General features: G+C 45.5%; 1 protein-coding gene across 8 annotated transcripts in view; it reads left to right on the top strand.

Annotated features, from left to right (window-relative positions):
- The window catches only part of CCDC91 (coiled-coil domain containing 91), a 330,423-nt gene that overhangs the window by 37,799 nt on the left and 269,891 nt on the right, over positions 1-22,733 (top strand). For all 8 annotated transcript variants that reach the window (XM_084622318.1, XM_084622313.1, XM_084622311.1 and 5 more), the window contains exons 2-3: positions 20,120-20,163; positions 21,009-21,087. In XM_084622318.1, the coding sequence (XP_084478444.1) occupies positions 20,134-20,163; positions 21,009-21,087 (109 nt within the window). In that variant the 5' untranslated portion in view covers positions 20,120-20,133. The remainder of the gene's footprint in view (positions 1-20,119; positions 20,164-21,008; positions 21,088-22,733) is intronic.

The following is a 22,733-nucleotide window of genomic DNA, read 5'->3' as shown; positions in this document are numbered from 1 at the left end:
GAGTACTTGTTCATATGCACATTCCGATAATGGTGCGCATGTACCTCGCACCAGAGATTGGAATCTTTTGGCCGGCAGTATCCATAAAGTGCACATGTATTCTTCAGGGCGTACAAGGACGAAGTGTGCTGACCACCATTTGGTTTTTCTCATTGTCTCCTTGATTGGTAACAGACCCTGTCCAAGAGACTGCCAGCTCTTTCTTAACTAGATGGTTTTTATTGTTAAGCTTTTCTACTTTTAATCAGTAGTTCTTAGTTAATGGTTTATAGTTGACTGCTTGCCTTTTGTTACCCTTAGCTTTAGATTTGTTACTTATCTCTGGGATGGGGTTTGTGACACTGGCAAACCTGCTAACTGATGCCAAGGTTCCTAGGCCTCAACAGAACATTCACCAGTAGCTGGAAACCAGTCTAGCTCACCTGTGTATTAGCATTGTTAAAATAGATGGTAAGTTTAAATAATGTATTTAAACTTTATGAAATGCTTGTAGGATGTGGCATGTGGTAACTCACCTATATCCTCTGTACCCAAATTTATAAGGTCGTATTGAGTGTTTGTTTTGTAAACCTCTGTAGTTGTGTAAATAAACAAATGTAAAATGCTGGCTTCCTACAGAAGGTGTTAGGTCCTGTTGACCAAGAGGGCCTATTGAAACAAAATGAGTTACTGTGAAACATCAGAAAGCAAAGACCTTAGTTGTTCCCCCCCGCCCTCACCTTGAAGAGGAGACATACATGTGGACTCATCTCATTAGCTTGAACTCTGGGGGAAGGGAATACAAATTATTGACAAGAAGAAAATTGGATCTTTATGCTGCTTGGACTTGGAGAGCGCAAGATTTCTAACCATAAGTAAGGGATCCTCAGTACTTGATCTGGCTTAACCCTAGAGGACTTATGAAGCTTGCTTTCTACAGCAGCTTCTGTTACCTTTTAGAATCTGATTGTAACTTGTGTGTATATTTACCTGCTTTAAACCTTGTAAATAACTCCTTTCTTTTTCTTAATAAATCTTTAGTTAATGTATTATAGGATCTAAGGTGCCATTGATTTGGGGTAAGTGACTGTTCCTTTGTAACTGAGAGTAACCTGAATATTGTTGTGATTTTTGGTGTTAGGGACCATCTATCACAAAGGCAAACTTACCTGGGTGGCAAGATAGATGGGAGAATCCAGGTGGGACTGTCTGTGACTCCATGTTAAGGTTGCTATGTAGTGCTTGAGGAATTCTAAGTATAGAACTCTCAACCAGTTTGGGGTTTGTGCCCTGCTTCTTAACAGTTTGCCCTGAGGTTGGTAATTGGGGTTCTGAGCTGCTCCAGACACCGACACCTTGACAGGTCTCTTGTCTCAGACCTTGGCTCTCCAGGTCTCAGATGTTGCCCCTCTGGTGAGGGAGCAATCCCAGACTCAGATGTACACTCTGATGGTGCCTCTGTTGTTTGGGAGAATGGCACATCCCCAGCAAATGTGCGATTTACAAATCCTTCAACTCCTGAACTAGGAAGGATGGGAAATCCTGCCTTCAGATTTTGCCTGATGACCTAATCTACAAGACCCACATCTGAACCAGGCTCACTGGACCTTTCCCTGTACAGGGACCTTTGGAGCCCAAAAGTGGTAAGTGCAGGCTCTCTACCCTCAAGAATCTAGTGTTGGTTGCCAAAACTGCAACCATGAAGACTGCATAATCTTTGGTTGGATCTCAGGGAGCCAGAAGCCCTAGGGGTAGATCACACGCCAAAGCATCCTCTAAATGGAAAGCATCTCCACAGCACGGAATATCCTCTGAGATTTTGTGACCCTGAATAGTTTCTGCTGAAGCTCCGTCTCATGCCGATGCCAGTCTGTTGACACTGAAGTGTTTGGCACTGAAAACTGGACATTCGGAAAAGAACTTGGCACCAACCCCAGCACCCTCTACCTCAGTGGCCCTGGCACTGGAGCCGAGCCAACCAGTGCCATGTTCCAAGGGGCACTCTTTGACTCTAGTGGAATTTGTGATCCCTCCCTCCAAAAATTTAATTCCTATCTGCCTGTCCTCACTAACTCAGTTCATGGTACTTTTCAAGTATGCGGCACCGATGGACCTACAGATACATCCAGAACTGCAGTCTCCCTTGCTGTCGACTTCAGTTCTGCATTTGGCACCGTGTCTCTCCATTGATGCAACACCATCCATCCCTACTGCACCGAAGGCCTCAGTGCCCCCCATGTAACCAGGCTATGCTTCATCCTCTGCATCATCTTCAGAGTTGGAGGATGAGCAGGACCCATGGAAGCAACACCTATACTTACCACAACCGTCAACATCTTAGAGTATCCCGACACTCCTTATGAGAGAGCTGTTGGGAACCAGAAAACCAGCATGTGGTTCCCTTCCCTCTGGGCTCTGATCCATCAGTGTCCAGGTGACCCTGCTAGGGACCTGTTCAAAGCAACTTTAGCCAGAGAGAGAAACTGCTCCATCAGAAGGTTGTTCTATACAACAATTTTTCTTAACCCCACATCAAATACAGGGAAAGGAGGAGAAAATAGATGAACAGACACAAAAAGGGTGATCTTTCAATCCTGGTGATGTTGCCATTCCTCTAATGAGGCTATAGTGCCTCTAACGGTCCCACAGTTGGATGACTACAAGTGATTTCAAGACCTATTAAAAAGAATAGGTCAGACCCTCCAAATTCCCACTGAAGAGGTTCAGGAGCTGACATACAAATAGATGGGCTTGCCACTGGAGTCCTCTGCAGGAAAGAGAGTCTCATTAACTTGGAGGGCAATTATATACTTTTCCAAAACTTTGTCAAAGACAGGCCATAGCACCACTTGCCTTTTGCAAGGTAGATTTAAAAAAAACCTGTGCCTTCCAAAAGAGTGGAATTATTTTACATGGACCGTGCCTCATCTCTTGTGGCAACAGTGACAAATGAAATGGCAAAAGAGAGAGACTGCCAAAGAGTCTGGATTTATTTGGTCGAATAACCTACTCTTTATTGAACCTACCATTCTGAATGGCCAATGACAAGGTCATATGGACCAGTCAAGGCTTATGAGGAATTTATGTTGCTAGTCAGTGAGGGACACTTAGTGTCTAGAGTGAGACTACAAGCAGCATTTGATGCTATGAACATGGCTGGCAGATCACTGGCAATGGTGGCTGTTATATGATAGGTTTCATAGAAGCAGCCATGTTAGTCTGTATTCACAAAAAGAAAACGAGTACTTGTGGCACCTTGGAGACTAACCAATTTATCTGAGCATAAGCTTTCGTGAGCTACAGCTCACTTCATCGGATGCATTCCGATGAAGTGAGCTGTAGCTCACGAAAGCTTATGCTCAGATAAATTGGTTAGTCTGTAAGGTGCCACAAGTACTCGTTTTCTTTTTGTTATATGATATGCCTCTTGGCTTCAGGAATCAGGGTGTTGCAGAGAAGTCCAAATGATGGAGGATTTTAGTTTCAAGTTGGGTGAGACTTTCCATACTAAATGTATAACTCTACTTGTAGTGAAAGGCAGTCTGCATTCATACTTTTCACTGCAGTGTGAAATATAAACACCGCAGTGAAAAGTTTCAGAAGTAGGGAAAAGCTCTTGCAGCTCCCTTCTTGCATTGAGGAAGGGCTTTCACTGCATTGAGGAAAGGCTCTGTCAGGGGGAGGCAACGGGGACAGTACACTACTAAAATAGCAGTGTGGACATGGGAGGCACTGCTTGGGCATACAGAGAGCTGTGTACGGTATACATCCTGGTGTTTAAGGCATTTTGAGTAGTCTACTGTATCTGCCTAAGCTGTGCTTCACAGTGAACACTGCGGTTTATACCCTTGCTAGCTGGGGTGCAATGTCTGTACTCTGCACTCCACTGTAAGTGCAGACTTACTTTAAGAGGAAACATATTAAACAGCCTTATTCTTCTCAGAGATCAGTTCCTCCACCCTTCTCTTATTAAAGGTCAACCGAACCACTTAGGGAAATACCAGCATTTCCACCTCCATACCATACCACCCAGCCCTGCCTGTCTCAGAAACATTCATTTGGATGGGGCATTCGAGAGATGTCTTGTAGCTCCATTGACTTCAGAAATTCAAGACCTCCCTTTTAGGAAATCATTTGGCTCGCTTCAGGCAAGATTGGTCCCTTGTCACCACTGACCATTGGACCACAGACATAATATCTCATGAATATTCCATCCACTTTTCTCCAGTGCCTACACCCACCTCTCCTTCCGTTTCTCTCTTCAGGGACCCTTCTCATCAGGATCTCTTAAATCAAGACGTCTTCATGCTCCTTTCTCTCAGAGCAGTAGAAGTAGTACCTCTGCAGTACAGTGGGAAGGTTTCTACAACAACTATTTCTTTGTTCTGACAAAAAAGGGAGGCTTGTGACCCATCTTAGACTTGTGAGTATTCACCAAAAGTGTACACCAACATGCTGTCTATTGTGGAAGCATACCTGAGAGAGCGCAACATCAACATATAGCCTTACCTGGATGATTGGTTAGTACAGGGGAAATATCCTTAGTTTGCTCCCAAAGACAGCCGCAACACAGTCTATTCCAGAGATTAAGCTGAAGAATCAACAAACAAACAAATCAACCTTTGCCCCAGTTCAAAGGATTGAATTCATCAACTTGATCCCAGCCTCCTCCATGACCATAGCTTACTTTCCTCAGATTTGAGAACATGTTGACCCTGGTTCCGCAATTGGAGGACAATCCAGATACTGATCTAAGATCATGCCTCACCCTTTTAGCTCACGTGGCCTCTTGGACCTTTGTGATGCTGTGTGCCAGACTTCATATCCGATACTTGCGGCTTGGTTGCAACTTGTTTATGTACCTTCTAAACATCACTTTGTCCCATTCTTAATTGTATCTTCACTTAAGTGGTGGAGTAACCTACCCAGTGAAAACATGCAAGGATTGCAAGTATTCCTGCCATCAAAAACTATAATAACGGATGTATCCTTACTGGAATGGGGCACCCACACAGACAAATTGACAATACGAGGCCTATTGTCTGCAAGGGAGAAGAGAATGCACATCAATCTCCTAGTACTCAGAGCCGTACAGAAGGCATGCAAATCCTTTCTCCACCTAAGAAGGTTGTCAGTGCAGAATATGACCAATAATGGGACTACAGTGGTTTATATCGACAAACAAGGTGATGTAGGCCTTTCTCACTCTGCCAAGAAGCTGTCAGGCTCTGGAATTGGTGCCTCAAACATCAGATTTGCCTACCAGCTTTACATTTTCCCAAGTTGCAGAACTTGGTGGTGAACAACCTCAGCAGACACTTCCTTTCAAATTGTTTGTAGTAAATCAAAGACAAGATTCTTTGGGACTAGGGCAATCCCAAGATGGACCTGTTTGCCACTCAGCACAAGAAGTGGTATCCGAAATTCTACTCAAGGGGAGGAATGAGTCCCTAGCCCATAGCAGATATGTTCTCGATATGTGGTCAGGAGACCTGATATATGCTTACCCCACAACCCTTGTGATTCCCAGCATGTTCTGCAAACTCAAGCAGGACTCAGCCATAGCTTCAGCATGACTAAGGCAGGTTTTTTTTGGTTTACAGACTTGCTCATATCCTCACCCCAAACCCTGCTTCTGTTCCCACATACTGGGACAAGGGACATATTCTACATCAGAGCCCTGCTTTCTCACAACATGGTGGTTGGATGGATGTCATTGATAGAGGAGGCCTGCTCCTCTCCAGTTAGGGAAGCAGCAGAAAAGAATCAAGAAGATAAGTTTATCTGATGAAATGACCAAGATTTTCTTATTCATGCTACTGGTAGTCAGTGATCCCACATCAGTTCTTGATTCCTCAGATATTTGACTATTTACTTGAACTGACACAGAATAGCCTATCCCTCAGAGTGGTCAAGGTGCCTGTGTCCTCAAGCCCAGCTCATGCTTTTTTTCTCATCTAAAAATTAGGTTCCTGGAAAGGTCTAATCAAGTTGTTCCTACCAATTAAGGAAACTTTCCCTGTGGGATTTGAACTTGATACTCTCAGCCCTCTTGGGGCCCACCCTTGGAGCCCATTGCCTCTAGTTCTCTATTACGTCTGTCAATGCAACTGACATTTTTGATTGTTGTAACTTCTGCCAATGGGGGAGATCCCAGCAACTGTGGTTGTCCCACCATACACTGTGTTCTACCCAGACAAGGTGTCCATGAAAACACACCTGAAATTTCTGTCCAAAGTAGTGACAGAATTCCACCTGAACCAGCAGATACTGCTACTGGTGTAGTTCTGGAAACCTCATGCAGCCAGAACTGAGGCGATAATTACAGACATTAGATGTCTGGCTTATTACTTAAACAGAACAAAACCTTTTAAACCAGCACCAAGGGTGTTTGTCTCTATTGTGGAGAGAATGAAAATCTTTGCCATATCATCTCAGACTACCAAATTAGATTTCTGATTATTGGAACTTTCCATGAGGTAGTCAGCATAGATCTCATGACCACACCTAAAGGTCATTCCACCAGAGCTCAAGCCACATCAGCATTTCTATGAAATGTACCAATATCTGACATTTGCAAAATAGTTACCTAGCAATCAGTACATACGTGCATTTGGTAAAGCGGTTTTTCATTCGTTATTTACCAACATGATCTGAGCCCTCGCATCCTTAACAGGACCACTCCTTGGGAGTTGCCATTAGTGGAATGTGCATATGGACAAGCACTTGAAGGAGAGAGAGAAGTTTGTACAGTCACTGGAGTGCGGGATGTGTTGTCCATATGCATATTCCATGATCCATCCTTCCATTGCCGCTATCTTGGAATCCTACAGTGAGTAGAAACTGAATGACGGTAGGGGAAAGTGCACCATATATGCCCGGAGTGCAGAGAACAAGGCCTGACACGCACATTCACGCTATATGTACACTGCTGGCCAAAAGACTGATCTCTGGCACGTGAGATGTATGTGCATCTTTAGTGGAATGTGCATATGGACAACACATCTCAAAGAACTCCAGTTACGGTATATGGCAAGTAATTTCTCATGGTCTGAAAAAATCTAGCCCAAGAATTTAGGTGCCAAAAAAGGAGCTAGTGCAGATAGGCATTAGCATAAAAGTGAAACTTAAAAAAGTACAAGTCTTTGGCTCCAAATATTTGTATTTAGTTCATCATTTTTCTTAACTTCTAATAATTGTTACTTATATTTTGATTTGACACCATAGCTGCTTCTTTAGAACCCAGTTGTGATTCTATAGGCAGGTGTGTGGCACCAGACTGTAGAACATATGTTCCTATCTGACAGAATAGGAGTAAATCCATTTGTGTGTGTGTGTAATTATTTATCTATGGATAGATGTAGGTGTCTTGTAGCAACTCAATACAATTTTTCATGAATATAAAGTAGAAATATTTTTAAGGTTTCAGAGTAACAGCCGTGTTAGTCTGTATCCGCAAAAAGAAAAGAAGTACTTGTGGCACCTTGGAGACTAACAAATTTATTTGAGCATAAGCTTTCGTGAGCTACAGTATCCGATGAAGTGAGCTGTAGCTCACGAAAGCTTATGCTCAAATAAATTGGTTAGTCTCTAAGGTGCCACAAGTACTCCTTTTCTTTTTGCGAATACTTTTAAGTTATTTCAGAAAATAGCTTGACAGCTTATAAAATACAATAACTTGTCAGTCTAGGACAGAATATTGTCCATCCTGAAATTGAGTGTAATTCTGGAAGAAAATTCCACATTTGAGAGTGGAAAGGAAACATTTTTGTAATAACTTTCCAGTTGCAATGGTTGCTCAGAGATTTGCAGTGTTAAAAGTAGTTTGGATTAATGGATTTGAGGGCCAAAGTACAGGTGAGGTGGTCAGGGATGCATGATATTGAAATTTATCAGAGGGATATCAGCACCACATAGGTGGAGGCATAAATAGATAGATATTATTTTTGCTTGCTCATACCATATTTAGGGTAGGCTTTTTGGAGCCTGCAGTTTCAGCCAAAGATTTATTCTTTAAATAATGCGGTCTATGTTATGTCCGGTAAAGAAACAGCTAAGAATTTTGTCCTAGATTGAACAGATGGAATTAGTCATTTAGTAAGCAAAAACACATAAGTAGAAACCCATACGTTGTCATAGGTAGGGGCTAACCACTACTGTATTTGCCAGAAATACAAATATGGCAGTCCCACCCACAGCCAGATCCACACATACAGTTCTGACAAAACAAACACAGCAATACACTGTGTAAGTTGTGCTTCTCTTAGAAGGCACACAATTCCACAACTAAAGTAGTTGCTTGTTAGAATTGATAGAACAAGGTGGCTATAAAGCATGTGCTAGTATGTCTCTGACAAAAAGTGGGTTGTAAAATGTGTCTTACTGCAGAAAACTTACAGTAACTGCTTTTAAATCGCAGTCAGCTTATAGACCAGGGCTTGGAAAAAAATGTAGTGAACATCTACTAGCCAGAGGTAAGATTAAAAAAATGGATGAGGAGACCCCCAAAACAAGATTGGGGCAACACCAGATCAGAAGTTCAGTTCCCCTGACATTCTGAACTGCTGGAAAAGTACAGGATACAGAGCTTTCTAGTAGAGATTTCACCCTGAACCTTGCCAGGTCATGGGTTCCATTTTCTAGCTAAAATGAGTCTTGAATAATCTGAATTTCCACCCCTGTATTCCCAAACTGCTGTAAGGAAGAAGGTACATTCCCTCTTTCCTTTCCCCTTCGTGGACTCCCGGTGATTGCAGTGGGAAAGGGACTCCATAACTCTGTGCCTCCCCCACTCTTTGTACCTTTTTTCTCTTTGAATAGCTAGCTTCTAGTTACTCTTTGAAGATCTGCCTCTGCCTCAACAATGTAAAATTGACAGACTATCATCACTGTCAGTATGCCCAGAAAGTTCTGAATAGCTTTGTTAAAGGTGACCAGACTCTTACTAATTTCATACTGGTTGGCAAAGCTATAAGCATCTACAAAAACACTAAACTGTCTGAAGTCTCAGGAAGGCAGCACTGCCTTAAACCAGTTGGTATACACTGGAAGGCTATATTCTCAATCATAAGAGATAGAAACTTATTTTTTTTTTAATAATGAACGCCTTAGAAATTGATGGCTTTGAGCCTCACAATCTGGGAAATTCTTCCTGCTTGACACTGAGATGTTGGGGTGTGGGCTTCTCAAGCCCTGTAATAAGTCGTCATTTAGAGAACAATCATATTTTGCAGTTGGCTTGGACTAGATGAGAGAAAAGATCTTTTCCATCCATAATTTCTATATTTTTATGAATCTATAATTTGAGGTCAACTACTTGTTGTCCAATTCTGTTACAATTATTTATTCTCGAGTAACAGACATGTTGTATAGCCCATATGTAGTTAGGATGAGACAAGTCTCCTAGTTACTCTTGAAGACTGTAAGCAGTTAATTACTACTTTTGTCTGAGGAGCCACAAATAATGTTCTTGTTGTAAGGAGAGAAGAGCTTTTTGAGCCCTTTAGAATACATGTTTAATAAAAACCAAACCTGGAGAATATTGCTGGTTCAGTGTAAAGGATGAGATTAAAGATCGTATAAATGTATGCAGCACAAGGTCGTCCGTGTTATCAAAATATAAATCTGTTAGGACTTCGAAATCATTTTATATTGGGTTATTTTTTTCAGTGTTCCTATTAAGTAATTGTGTAAAGATGTATTCAAACCTTTTTAAAACTAAATGCATGTAGCATTATTTAGGTCTGAAAGTATTTTTCACTGGCAGCAGGCTTGATTTCCTTTTTTCCTAAGCAATTCTTGATAGGTGGGTGCCTAGTTAAAGTTTGAATATCTTCAGTGATGGTGCTTGTACATCTTCTCATGGTAGTTTGCTATATTGCCTATTTTAAAATTCTTCCTAATATTAAGCATGCTTTTTTTGTACTGGAGTTTATGCCAATTACTGCTCATTTTGTCCTTTGTGATGAATGAAAATTCTTTTACATATTTTAGACAGTTGTTATGTTGTTTCTTAGTTTTTTCTTTAGAGAAATGGGCATGTCCAGTTTAAACTTTAGTTTCTTTTCAAAACCTGTTGTAGTTCCTGTTATCCTCTCTGAACTTGTTCCAATTTGTCTGCCTTGTTTAAAATCCTGTGCTCAAAACTGAGTGAATGCAGTTCTCCAGTTGAGATCTAGCCAATGCTGAGTAGAGTGGAATAAAAATTCCCTTTCTAGTTTTGGTGAATAAACTGCTTAACGCAGTGGTTCTCAAACTGTAGTCCGTGGAGTTGTTCATCTTTGGAACCACTGGCCACAAGGTGCTAATGTTCCTTATTTCTAGTTGATACATCATATTAGACAGCTAAACTACGTTACTTTTACTTTTCCACATAAGGAATTGCTATCAATGGCACGCTGATGCTATGGGGTTGTGAATGTGTAGTTCTGGTGGACTGTGTAATTACGAATGAGAGAGGAGGGTTGTCCACAAGGCTTTTAATAAGATGTGGTCCACACTATGGCGACATCTACACTTGGAGCTGGAGGTGTGATTCCCAGCTTGAGTAGACATGCTTGCATTCTGTCATTGAGCTAGCATACTAAAAATAGTAGTGGTAGCTGCCAAGTACAAACCTGCCTGCACCCCAGGGGTGTGTACTCAGGGTAGCTACTGTGTGCCTCCGGCTGTGTTATTATGGCTGTTTTCTGTGCTATAATAGCTACACCGCAGTCTTTAGTATGTAGCTTGATCACAGCAAGAGCAAATATGTCTGTCATGCCCAGGTCATGGGTGACCAGACCTAGTAATTGGAGCCAGAGTCCACAGTTGTGAGACAGGAGTCGAATTGACTGGGCCAGGATACCAGGCGGGAGCTCAGAAGCCGGAGACAAATTGGAGACCAGAACCAAAGTCTGACCTTATCAGGATACTGGGGAGTCACAGGCAGGAGACAAACTGGAGGTTGGGAACTGCAAATCAGATACCAGGATGACATGCCAGAAAATCAAGATGGGGAAGCAGGAGCCAGGTAGTGGGTTGCATGAGCGGGAAGCACAAGATGTCCAGTCCAGAGCAAGGTGGAGTCCAGTTGTTTGGACAGCTTCCTGTTTTGGCTTCTGGCTTAAGTAGGGCCAGTGGGACTCTGCTAATTGGACCATACAGTGCAGCCTCACACTGGCGCTGGGCTTCTTGGGTCTAAGGAAAGCCACTGTCAGCAGTCTGCTAGGTGGAGGGTTGTTGTGGCCGCTTGAGACGTGCGAGTCATGACATTGTCTGCTTGAGCTTGGAATCACACTCCCAGCTTCAAGTGTTAGTAGCCTAAGAAAGAGTGAGAATCCTTTGCAGAAATCACTAAATTATTCTTATGCATCTGTTTGGCATATATGCAAGAGTCTATGTATCAAGTAGGTAAACTAAAAAAGGTACAATGGTTATTTCAATAGGGCTTACAACAAATGCTGTCAAGTGACTAAAGAGTTAGTTTAAAAGTATATGAAAGTAAAATTTTTTATGGAGTAAATAGGTTAATTTAGGTACTACACTTAATTAAGCTGAAAATAATTTGATAATTGCTAGGTTTATTTTGTGTGTGTATGTATGAAGTTATAGTTGTTTAATTATCAGTATCTTTATTGCTTTTTAATGTAACTTCATTTTATTATTAAAAAAATGTCAATAACATATTGACTTCCATTTTCTTTCATATATTCTTTATGGGCCTGTTCCAAAGCCTATAGTCAGTCGAAAGACTTGCATTAACTTTAATGAGCATTGAATCAGGCCCTAAAATATTAACTTAGTTTGAACTTCTTTTCAAACGATTTTCTGAAATCTGGTTTATATTTTTGAATGCTTTATGTAGCTGGATAGCCGTCCTTTGTTTTTTGGATACATGCTAATGATGTGCAGTGATGATAGTGTGTCGTCATATGACTTATTTTGATTCCCTTTCCTTCAGTAATGGGTCTACATATTTTCTGTTTATATTATTTCACATTACATTTCTGTGACAAGAAAACAACTCCTTATCACAATTTTTTTAAAAATGCTGTTTTTTCTTTCTTTCTTGTGTATGTGCAGTGTATTTAAGCTATTAATGTTAATTGAGCGTGCAGGCATGAATGAAGGACTAGTGTTTGGTCACGTAAGGATGGATTCATAGATCGGGCATCTGTGCTCTGAAAAATATCCATAGATATCCATGGATTCATAGACCGGGCATCTGTGCTCTGAAAAATATCCATCTGGCATCTTCACTGTGCGAACCCTGAGAATTTGATTTGTCTTTTTCAGGCTGTCACGGAGTGTGGGGGAGTCCAGGCCCTGCACCCCTCTTCCTGGGATCCACTGAGACTCTCAGCCAGCCAGTAAAACAGAAGGTTTATTGGACAACAGGAACACAGTCCCTAACAGAGCTTGTGGGTACAACCAGGACCCCTCAATCACGTCCTTCTGGGGGAACAGGGAGCTTAGACCCCAGCCCTGGGGTTCCCTGTGTTCCTCCACCCAGCCCCAAACTGAAAACTAAACCCACCCAGCAGGTTCCCTGCTGCAGTCTCCGTCCACATTCCTGGGCAGAGGTGTTACCTCCCCCTCCCCCTCCCGGCTCAGGTGACAGGCTCTCAGGGCACATTCCCAGGTCAACACTCCCCCTCCCTGCTGAGTCACATCGTCACATCTCTCCCCCCTTCGAGACTGAACTGAGCGGGGTCACTGAGACCAGTGACCTGGGGAAGTTCGGGGCCCCCTCTCCGGGACAGCGCATCCGCTATCAGGTTGGCACTCCCTTCACGTGGACCACGTCCATGTTGTAATCCTGCAGGAGCAGGCTCCATCTCAGGAGCTTGGCGTTGGCTCCTTTCATCTGGTGCAGCCAGGTCAGGGGAGAGTGGTCAGTGTAGACGGTGAAGTGTCGTCCGAAGAGATATGGCTCTAGTTTCTTGAGGGCCCACACCATGGCCAGGCACTCCTTCTCGATGGCCGCGTAGTTTTGCTCCCGGGGTAGCAACTTCTTGCTCAGGTACACGATGGGGTGTCTCTCCCCCTTTTCATCCTCCTGCATTAACACTGCCCCCAGTCCCGTGTCGGAGGCGTCGGTGAACACCACAAAGGGCTTGTCAAAGTCTGGGTTTGCCAGAACTGGGCCACTGACCAGAGCCTCCTTCAGCGCCCGGAAAGCCTCCTGGCACTGCTCGGTCCAGACCACCTTGTCTGGCTTCCCCTTCTTGCATAGCTCAGTGATGGGGGTGGCTATGGCGCTAAAGTGGGGCACAAATCTTCGGTAGTATCCTGCCATCCCAATAAAGGCTTGGACCTGCTTTTTGGTGTGGGGAGCGAGCCAGTTTCTGATCACCTCCACCTTGGCTGGTTCTGGCTTTAGGCAGCCGCTCCCCACCCGATGGCCCAGGTAAGATACTTCCGCCATCCCCACCTTGCACTTCTCCGCTTTTACAGTCAGCCCAGCCCCTTGGAGTCGGTCCAGCACTTGTCTAACCTGGGACACATGGTCCTCCCAGGTCTGGCTAAAGACACAGATGTCATCAATATACGCCACGGCAAAACTCTCCATCCCCCTCAGGAGCTGGTCCACTAGGCGCTGGAAGGTGGCCGGTGCTCCCTTGAGGCCGAAAGGCAGGGTCAGGAACTCATAGAGCCCCAGAGGGGTGATAAAGGCCGATTTCAGTCGGGCATCTGCATCCAGTGGCACTTGCCAGTAGCCCTTTGTAAGGTCCATGGTGGTGAGGTACCGAGCTCCTCCCAGCTTGTCTAGGAGCTCGTCCGGCCTGGGCATGGGGTAGGCATCAGATACAGTGATGGCATTGAGCTTCCGATAGTCCACACAGAACTGGACCGACCCGTCCTTTTTGGGGACCAGCACCACCGGTGAGGCCCAAGGGCTGGCAGATGGCTGGATCACCCCCAAAGCCAGCATGTCCCGGACCTCTCTTTCCAGGTCCTGAGCAGTTTTCCCTGTGACTCGGAAGGGGGAGCATCTTATCGGCGGGTGCGACCCGGTCTGCACCCGGTGGACAGTCAGATTAGTGCGTCCAGGCTGGTTGGAAAACAGCTGTCGGTACGAATGCAGCACCCCCCTGACCTCAGCTTGCTGGGCAGGGGTTAGCTGATCCGAGAGGGGAATTGTTTCCAGGGGGGAACCAGCTCTGGTCCCAGGGAATAGATCTACTAAAGGGTCATCTCCCTACTCTTCCCACTGTCCACACACGGCCAACACCACATTCCCCCTGGCATAATATGGCTTCATCATATTCACATGGTACACCCGGCGGTGGTGCGCCCGGTTCGACAGCTCCACCACATAGTTTACCTCATTGAGCTGCTTGACGACCTTGAAAGGGCCCTCCCAGGCGGCCTGTAGTTTGTTCTTTCTCACTGGGATGAGAACCATCACCGGATCCCCGGTGGCGTAGGCACGGGCCCACGCTGTGCGGTCATACCAGACCTTCTGCTTCTTCTGGGCTCTGGCCAGATTCTCCCTGGCCAGGCCCATGAGTTCAGCCAGTCTCTCTCGGAAGATCAGGACATACTCCACCACTGACTCTCCATCGGGAGTGGCCTTCCCCTCCCATTCGTCTCTCATCAGGTCCAGGGGGCCCCTCACCCTCCTGCCATAAAACAGTTCGAAAGGCGAAAATCCGGTCGACTCCTGGGGCACCTCCCTGTATGCGAACAGCAGGTGAGGTAAGTACTTGTCCCAGTCCTGCGGGTGCTGGTTCATAAAGGTTTTCAGCATCATCTTTAGCGTCCCGTTAAACCTCTCCACCAGCCCATTGGACTGGGGGTGATAAGCTAAGGCCCAGTCGTGCCGGACCCCACATTTCTCCCACAAGCACCGGAGCAGGGCCGACATGAAGTTGGAGCCTTGGTCTGTCAAGACTTCCTTGGGGAACCCCACTCGGCTGAAAATGGTCAGGAGCGCATCGGCCACGGTGTCTGCTTCAATGGAAGCTAAGGGCACTGCCTCGGGGTAGCGGGTGGCAAAATCTACCACCACCAGAATGTATTTCTTCCCCGACCGGGTCGTCTTGCTGAGAGGCCCCACGATGTCCATGGCCACCTTCTGGAAAGGCTCCTCTATGATGGGCAAAGGTCTCAAAGCCGCTTTCCCCTTGTCCCGGGCCTTCCCCACCCTCTGACAGGGGTCACAGGATCGGCAATACTGCCGGACCGTGGTAAAGACCCCGGGCCAGTAAAAGTTCTGTAGCAACCTCTGCTGGGTGCGCCGGATTCCCTGGTGCCCTGCGAGGGGGATGTCATGAGCCAGGTACAGTAGCTTGCGGCGATACTTCTGGGGGACCACCAGCTGCCTCCTGATCCCACAGGACTCTACTTCCCTTGTGGGAGCCCATTCTCGGTACAGGAACCCCTTCTCCCACAGGAACCTCTCCTGGCAGCCTCTCCTCATGATCCGTACCACACCAAGGTCGGCCAGGTCCCTGAGCTTCCGCAAGGAGGGATCTTTCCTCAACTCGGCCTGGAACTCAGCGGCTGGGGAAGGGATGGGGCCCGGTTCCCCCTCAGTGGCCAGGTCTGAGGCCTCAGCCTCTCTGAGCCGTGCCCCTTGGCGCTCCCTCCCCACCAGGGAAGGGTCCTGCGCCTCCGGTGCGGTACCCTCCCCGAGGTCAGGGAGCAGTGCCCCTCGCCGGCTCTGGCTACGCGTCACAACCAGGGCGGTCTGGGGCTTGCTTGGCCAGTCCTCTAGGTCTCCCCCCATCAAAACTTCAGTGGGCAAATAGTGGTGTACCCCCACATCCTTGGAGCCCTCCTTGGCCCCCATTTCAGGTGTACCCTTGCCACGGGCACCTTGAATGGGGTCCCGCCCACCCCTGTCAGGGTCAGGTAGGTGTTGGGCACCACCCGATCTGGGGCCACCACCTCAGGCCGGGCCAGCGTCACCTCCGCGCCCGTATCCCAGTATCCATTGACCTTCCTCCCATCCACCTCCAGGGGAACAAGGCACTCTCTCCAGAGGGACAGCCCCACGCCCACCCTGTAAACCGAGCACCCTGAGTCCAGAGCCTTCAGCCCTCTGGTGGAGCTGGCCTGGGGTACTCTTCCCTCCTGAGCAGGTGGTAAACTGGTAGGCCCCCTTTCCTGGGTCGTCTGCCCCTCGTCCAGCTGGGTCCCTACCCAGTTAACCCTGGGTAGGTTGGGTCTGCTCAGTTTGTCCCTGAGCCCGGGGCACTGGTACCGTATGTGGCCTCTCTGGCCACAGTGATAGCAGCTCAGGTCACGTTGGTCCCCTCGAGCAGGTCGGAGGGGCCCGACGCCAGGCGTTCCCCTTTGGAGGGGGTTCTCCCTATTTCCCCGCTGGGAGGCCCCCTGGTGACTCTCTCTCTGCATCGGGGGGGGGGGCTGTTCTTTTGGGGCTCCTCCCGGCTACCCCCTGACCGACTGTTCACAAACTCGTCGGCCAGCTGCCCTGCGTGCTGGGGGTCCTCTAGCTTTTTGTCCACCAACCACAGCCTCAGGTTGGAAGGGCACTGTTCATACAGTTGCTCCAGTACGATTAGGTCAAGCAGGTCCTCTTTAGCTTGGGCCCCAGCTGTCCACTTGCGGGCATACCCCTGCATCCGGTTGACCAGTTGTAGGTAGGTGACCTCAGGCATTTTACGCTGACTCCGGAACCTTCTCCGGTACATCTCGGGGGTCAGCCCAAACTCACGGAGCAGGGCCTGTTTGAATAGTTCATAGTACCCTGCCTCCGGCCCTGTCATCCGGCTGTACACCTCCACGGCTTTGGGGTCCAGTAAGGGGGTGAGGAACTGGAGCCTGTCTGCGGGGTCAACCCTGTGCATCTCGCAGGCATTCTCAAAGGCCGTCAGGAAGCTATCTATGTCCTCCCCCTCCTTACGCTGGGCCAGGAAGCACTTACCAAAGTTCCTTGCAGTCTTGGGTCCCCCCTCACTCGCCACAGCCGGGGCCCCACTGCTCCTCAGCCTGGCCAGCTCCAGTTCATGCTGTCTTTGTTTCTCCTTCTCCTGACGTTCCCTCTCCTTCTCCTCCTGCTCATGTTGACGTTGTTTCTCCTCATGTTGACGTTGTTTTTCATGATCCTCATTTTCATCTCCCTCTCCCATTCCAGCCGCCTCTGCTCCAGGGATGGGGAGCTCCGTCGGGAGGATCCCCTGCTGGCTGCTGGGGTCAGGGTGCCCTCGGTATTCGCTGGGCTTCCCCCAACCCCTCCCCCAGGCATAGGTAGGAAGGGTCTCGGGATGTCCTCGGCAGCAGTCTGACCCCTTCCAGCCCGGTCAGGCCCCAGGGCCCACGCTACGTCTGCCGGGCGGCTTCCCTCAGGGACAGGGATCGGGTCATCCAAGCGATCCCTCTCCTCCAACTGGGCAATCAGCTGTTCCTTGGTGGACCTCCCGATGCGCAGCCCCCTTTGCCTGCATAGCTCCACCAGGTCGCTCTTAAGGCGTTTAGCGTACATCTCCCTGCTGGCCACTCGCAGGCTGGGCAGCTTCCCACGGTTTCCAGGAAAAGCCCTTAGTGTGCCAGTCCTTCTTGAGGTCACTGACTCTTTGCCAGGGTCGAGCTGCAGACTCCTCCGCCCCTGGGACCACTCGCTGCAATCCCCCGGGGGACCCTGTTACTGCAAAAGTCCTTCTCTCTGGTCACACATTCCCAGGGGTTAACCGCCCCCCGAAACCGTCTCTCTCTGAATCTTCAGCACGCCTGGTCCCTGTCAATTCCCCTTCATTTTACTGTTCCCCAGTCACTTACTGCAGGAAGCGCTGTTCACGGGGTGCAGTACATCCCACCGCTGCCACCAGTTGTCACGGAGTGTGGGGGAGTCCAGGCCCTGCACCCCTCTTCCTGGGATCCACTGAGACTCTCAGCCAGCCAGTAAAACAGAAGGTTTATTGGACAACAGGAACACAGTCCCTAACAGAGCTTGTGGGTACAACCAGGACCCCTCAATCATGTCCTTCTGGGGGAGCAGGGAGCTTAGACCCCAGCCCTGGGGTTCCCTGTGTTCCTCCACCCAGCCCCAAACTGAAAACTAAACCCACCCAGCAGGTTCCCTGCTGCAGTCTCCGTCCACATTCCTGGGCAGAGGTGTTACCTCCCCCTCCTGGCTCAGGTGACAGGCTCTCAGGTCTCCCATCCCCAGGGCACGTTCCCAGGTCAACACTCCCCCCTCCCTGCTGAGTCACATCGTCACACAGGCTTATGTGGAAATTGGGCAACGTTTTTTATTTAGGTTTCAGAGTAACAGCCGTGTTAGTCTGTATTCGCAAAAAGAAAAGGAGTACTTGTGGCACCTTTGAGACTAACCAATTTATTTGAGCATAAGCTTTCGTGAGCTACAGCTCACGATGAAGTGAGCTGTAGCTCATGAAAGCTTATGCTCAAATAAATTGGTTAGTCTCTAAGGTGCCACAAGTACTCCTTTTCATTTTTTATTTAATTGAATTAATTTCTTATTAGGCAAAACAATGCTGATTCAATTTAACTTTATCAGTAATTCATTAATAGCAAATTGGGTAAGCTTGGGAAGAGACAGTTTTCTGTGTCACTAATGATTTTCAGCACTAGATCGACAGTCGTATCTGCCTCTAACTTTGGAGAAATTGCTCTTTTATAATCTAATTCATTAAGATTTCTTGCAAACCACCTGCATGCTTTTATTTCTGCTCATATGTTACTGAAATCTTCACAGCCAGCCATTTAGTTTAACTGGAAAATAATAAATTTCTCTTATCTTTTTGTTACATTTATTGAGACTTGTTGGTTCATCCTTACCCTTAGTCAAATATCAGGAGGAACTTTGGGGATATATTACTGGTTTAGCTGTACTTTTTCAGGAGCACCCATGCATAGCTTGATTTACCTTCATTAGCTGAGTAACTTACTCCACGTGTTTCAAGATAAACAAGACAGTTTTAGCTAAAAATATATCAAAATGCCACAGAAATCATGGCTGCAACTCAAAAATGTTGATCAGTTTTGAAAATCTAAATCAACCCCTGCCATGAAACCTAGGGAAGAACCTTTGTGGTGACAGAGAGACTTCCAGAAATTCACCACAATCCTGTTCTAAGTTGGAGTTTGTGCTGATGTTGCCAGACAGCTAAGAGATGTGAAAAGCAGGAAATATTATTGAATTGAGCCACAGTGCCAATTTGGAAAAGAAACTTAAAATGTAAAAATATTTTTTCCATTCCTGGCAGATGAACATAACTTCAGAATACATGGCAGATGAAGAAATACAGAAAATTTTAATTCTGCTAGAAAGTTCTACTGGAAAGTAAAACAAACAAAATGCTAGCTTTTTTTAATGAAAAAATTGAACAGATCCTAGTTTTACTAGTAACAAGGAACCATTTTATTTTAGATCAGAAATAATATGGTGGTATGCTATAAATCCAACCACTCAAATGTCAAACGAAGATATGTTTAGAAACATTTGTTACTATAGGTGATCTCAAGTCATTTAATGATGGTGTGCTGTCCAAGAGACGAGGTAATTCGGCAGCCTTTAATACCTTTGATTATGGGGTGCTGTGTGCTTTGCTGCTGTGTCTGTTGGTAGACAGAATCACTTTTAAAATGGCTACTTTTATTGAAGCGATCTTGAACAATATTGTTCTTCCCCACCAAGGGAGCTCTGCTGTTGAGTCCCACATGATTGTCTTGTAATTCTTCTTAATCAACATAAAGGAAGCTCAAGAGAGGTTTAGAAGCACTGTTGGCTACAGTGTGGTGGGGGAGCTGTACGTCTCCAGTTCATCTGACCTGGATAGACATGTTTCCTGGTTTTCTCAAATCTCTTGTGGAGATAAGGACCATTATGGAAGCTCAGTGGGTTTATGCTCAGTCTGGATGAAAAATCAGTGATAATAGCTGGGAGTGAGAAAATAATTTGGATGAACTAGCAAAAGACTAATTTCACTTGATTGAGTGAATCTGCTTATCTGCTATCACTCATTGCTTTCAGATGCTGAGTCTGCTGTGGTTACCTATGCCTTTTGTCTCCTTGAGGCTTGCTCACTGTAATGTGTTCTACTTGAGGCTATCTTTGAAGGCTGCTTGAAAGCTTTTGCTATACGGAATACATCTGCCCACCCTTGGGATACAGCAGACTGCCAAGAGCTTAGATTTTTGATCAATATTATTTTATACTGTCTTGTAGGTGCCAGCTGGAAAATGGATGACGACGATTTTGGAGGCTTTGAGGTATGTCATGTTGCTGTCCTTGAAAAATGTTTAGCTTTAGAAACTTTTAAAATTACATCATTTGGAAGGGCATGCTTTATTTTATGATTAGTGATTGTACAGATGTGAACATGAAAATTGTGCTTAGTTGTCAACGTTAAAGCAAAATTTACCGACCAATACATTTAATAATCAAGCAAAATAATTTATTTTTCTCTCTAGATAGAACACAAATTAGGGATGTTCAGCATCTTTGAAAATCAGGCCACTTAACTAAGTTTCTGTGTATTTAGATACCTAACATTAGGCATTAAGATGTAAAAACTTTGGCTTAGGTTTTAATATTTCTGGGAGGTGATTTTTTTTGTTTGGTCAAATAATAAGTATAACACACACCTCTGCACATCGCCTAAAAGTTGTTTTGTATTCAGTTTAACAATTGTGAAGTTAAATCAAAGATGTTAGTGTGTTTGCGTAGTTGTGCCTGTGATCATATCTGTATTTCGTATCCAGTTTATTGAGGGCTTTTTCCTAAGTTTATGTGCGCTTTAGTCCCAACTAAGCAGCCAATCCTAAGCAAGTGCTTAAGTGCTTTGGTGACTAGTGATGCACTTAAATGATTTCTGTAGTGTGTGGTGTGTTTTTTTTTTTTGTAGTGCATGCTCATTGCAGTTGGACAACTACAGTAAAAAAAAAAAAGATGTTCTTCCACTTGCGCTAGTGCAGTGCAGTACAGATCACTATTAAAGGAATATATTTGAAATGCTTGATAAGTTGTCATTAATGTGATCATTAGAAATGCCTCCTGAAAAATCTGTACATAAGTTTTTAGAAGTCTAACAAAACAGTATTTTCCGTTTTTCTAGGCAGCAGTGACTTTTGAAGGTGAAGATGGTGAAACACAAACTATTTCTCCTGCTATTCCTTGGGCAGCATTTCCTGCAGGTAATGGTTATCAGTCACAGTTCTTCTCTTCAGCATGTGGGCCTGTCTCTTCTCCTCCCTCCCTATCCAACAGCCCTCCGGCTGCTCCTAGATATTCCCACTAAAGTAGTGGTTACTTTCTTGGCAGCAGCATGAGCCTCACTTTTAGAATGTTCTTGTGTTGAGGAATTGTTTTGGGATGCTCCAAAACTTTCTTGAGAAATGGATGATTTTTAATTGTTCAAAAGCTGAGTGGAATTTCATGAGACAGCGAAAAGGCTCTTCCCTTGTCTGGGTGTGTTCTTCCTGATGAATATCAAAGGTGTGTTTCAAACAATAGAAAGGTGCTGAGAACTTCCCAAAGAAAAGATTACTAGAATCAGTTAAACAGTTTTTTCTTGTGGCTATTTTTGTATCCCTTCACTTGTAAAGCTAGAGTTCTTTTCCAACTTAAGTCCTGTTCTGTAGAGTACAGAGGGAAAAAAAAAAAAGGAAAACATTGGCAACTTTCATAGAATATCAGGGTTGGAAGGGACCTCAGAAGGTCATCTAGTCCAACCCCCAGCTCAAAGCAGGACCAATCCCCAACTAAATCATCCCAGCCAGGGATTTGTCAAGCCTGACCTTAAAAACTTCTAAGGAAGGAGATACCAGCACCTCCCTAGGTAATGCATTCCAGTGTTTCATCACCCTCCCAATGAAAAAGTTTTCCTAATATCCAACCTAAACCTCCCCCACTGCAACTTGAGACCATTACTCCTCGTTCCGTCATCTGCTACCACTGAGAACAGTCTAGATCCGTCCTCTTTGGAACCCCCTTTCAGGTAGTTGAAAGCAGCTATCAAACTCCCCCTCATTCTTCTCTTCTGCAGACTAAATAATCCCAGTTCCCTCAGCCTCTCCTCATAAGTCATGTGCTCCAGTCCCCTAATCATTTTTGTTGCCCTCCGCTGGACTTTTTCAAATTTTTCCACATCCTGCTTGTAGTGTGGAACCCAAAACTGGACACAGTACTCCAGATTAGGCTTCACCAATGTTGAATGGAGGGGAACGATCACGTCTCTCGATCTGCTGGCAATGCCCCTACTTATACATCCCAAAATGCCATTGGCCTTCTTGGCAACAGTGGCACAACTTTAAAGAGACATTTATTCAAAAAGTATTTTAGGAAATTTTTAAGTCTGATAGCTAATGATATTCTAGGGCCAGAAGCAATTGCTACCTGTCTCTTCAGAAAGCCTAAGTATCTTTTCTTTACAAAACTAGATAGCACCATTGTAGAGTTACAAGTTATAGACCTTAAACTTGACATGGATACAGTACTGAATATTGCTTGATCTAACCCCAGAACAGTATAATTTAGGGGAAAATGCCACATTTTCAGCCCAAAGAAGGAAACCTTTCTCTAGCAACGTGATTTTAAAAATGGTGGGAAGGAAAAGTGAATGAAGTTGTTCAGAGATACTCATGTCAGCAGTCCCTGTGGAAATGTATTAACTACAGAGTGCAGGAGACATGGACAAAAGTACATAATAAATGCAATGTATCAGAGTATAACAATAATCAGAGTCCTACGCTCTGATATCTAATTTTGATAAATTACAAAAATCCATACCAAAGTCTTGATGGATGGCTTAGATCCAGCCTACTCATTTACACAAGTTTGA

Source organism: Lepidochelys olivacea (assembly GCF_965140295.1).
Source record: "Lepidochelys olivacea isolate rLepOli2 genome assembly, chromosome: 1".
In the NCBI taxonomy this organism is placed as follows: domain Eukaryota; kingdom Metazoa; phylum Chordata; order Testudines; family Cheloniidae; genus Lepidochelys; species Lepidochelys olivacea.
Note: the sequence above shows the minus strand (reverse complement) of the source record. Positions and strands in the feature narration are given on the sequence as shown.